The sequence below is a fragment of the Aplysia californica genome, unplaced genomic scaffold (genome assembly GCF_000002075.1).
Source record: "Aplysia californica isolate F4 #8 unplaced genomic scaffold, AplCal3.0 scaffold00956, whole genome shotgun sequence".
NCBI lineage: Eukaryota > Metazoa > Mollusca > Gastropoda > Aplysiida > Aplysiidae > Aplysia > Aplysia californica.
In genome coordinates, this window is record NW_004798226.1 from 199,737 (window position 1) to 201,448 (window position 1,712).

Genomic DNA, 1,712 nt, shown 5'->3' on the forward strand with positions numbered 1-1,712 from the left:
AATGATAATGAAGAATTATTAGGAAAGTTAAGGAGAGAAAAAAGGCTGAAAACCGGAAAGAAACAAAACACAAATATTTTACCTTGAATTGATCCATGTAGCACCCTATGTTGACTACCTCCAGGGGTAAGACTTCTTCTCCCTCTTCGAAAGCGTGGCATTTTCTCCTAAAGTTCCAGCTCAAACACTTTTTTTAAAAAAGAGAGTGAGGCCTACATCCCAATTGTTGCTACCTAGAAGAACCTAATCTAAATTCTGGATCTAGCCTAGATCTCGAAGGATTGTATAGACATAGGCCAATAATTGAAAGAAGGAGCCTAGACCCATAGATAGATCTAAGTTTAGAAATTCACATTTTAAACAACCGACAGGCTTCACAGATGGCCTCGATTTCTAGATCTATTCACAGCATGAAACATCCACTTTTAAGAATACTTTAATGATTCTTGATCTCGATCTAGATTCACCGACAGCCTAGTTCTAGACTCTAGATCTACTCACAGCAGAAAAAAATTCACATTCAATACTTTCATCATTCATGATCTCGATCTAAGATTCACATATAGATCTAGATCTATCCTAGATCTAGATATTAGAATCTATAATGCACAGCATTGTTGTTGTTGTTGTTGTTGTTGTTGTTCTTCTTCTTCTTCTTCTTCTTCTTCTTCTTCTTCTTCTTCTTCTTCTTCTTCTTCTTCTTCTTCTTCTTCTTCTTCTTCTTCTTCTTCTTCTTCTTCTTCTTCTACACCTACACCTCCTCTTCCTCCTCCTCCTCCTCCTCCTCCTCCTCCTCCTCCTCCTCCTCCTCCTCCTCCTCCTCCTCCTCCTCCTCTTTCTTCTTCTATGAGCGCTTAATAACCCGCCGTGAGAAGACGGTCAAAGGCGTGAGACCGAAACCGGGAATTCCCGTAAACCCACTTAATGTACAACTGAACACAAAATATCCTTTGGCGCAGTCGGCACTCCGCAGTGAATATACAATGTCGAAGCAAATGATGGCGATCGTCACAAAATGACTGAATTTAACTTAAAATGGGCTTTCTTCTTACACATTTGATTTCAATGAAAATACAATAGTGCAACACTACGTTTCAAGTTATAGGTACTGACAAAGTTTCATATTTTTTCATTTGGTAGTTTTTGAGAATATACTGTTCGCAAAATTTGGCCTTAGCTCCATTAGTAGTAAGATTATTATTATTATTATTATTATTATTATTATTATTATTATTATTATTATTATTATTATTATTATTATCATTATTATTATTATTATTATTATTACAAAAACAAAGGGGACAAAGGAGATTGCAACAACTACAGAGGTATCTCACTGCTAAGCATCACAGGAAAAGCTTTCGCTAGGATCATCCTGAAGCGACTTCAGAAACTAGCAGAAAGAGTCCTACCAGAGAGCCAATGCGGTTTTAGATCAAACCGCTCAACAATGGACATGATCTTTTCTATTCGTCAGCTACAAGAAAAATGCAGGGAGCAACGACTGCCATTACATACTGCGTTCGTCGATCTGACAAAGGCTTTTGATACAGTCAGTAGATCAGGACTTTACATGGTGCTTGGAAAAATTGGCTGTCAACCAATACTACTACAGCTCATCATCTCATTCCACGAAGATATGAAAGCCACCATTCAGTTTGACGGTTCAACATCAAACAGTTTCAACATCAATTGTGGAGTAAAGCAAGGTT

The 1,712-nt window shown here is 37.5% G+C and overlaps 1 protein-coding gene across 1 annotated transcript in view; it reads right to left on the reverse strand.

Annotated features, from left to right (window-relative positions):
• The window catches only part of LOC101856764, a 21,814-nt gene extending 21,305 nt beyond the window's left edge, over window positions 1-509 (reverse strand). The window contains exon 1 of the mRNA XM_005110868.3: window positions 83-509. Within this exon, the coding sequence (XP_005110925.2) occupies window positions 83-97 (15 nt within the window). The 5' untranslated portion in view covers window positions 98-509. The remainder of the gene's footprint in view (window positions 1-82) is intronic.
• Window positions 510-1,712: the final 1,203 nt, after the last annotated feature.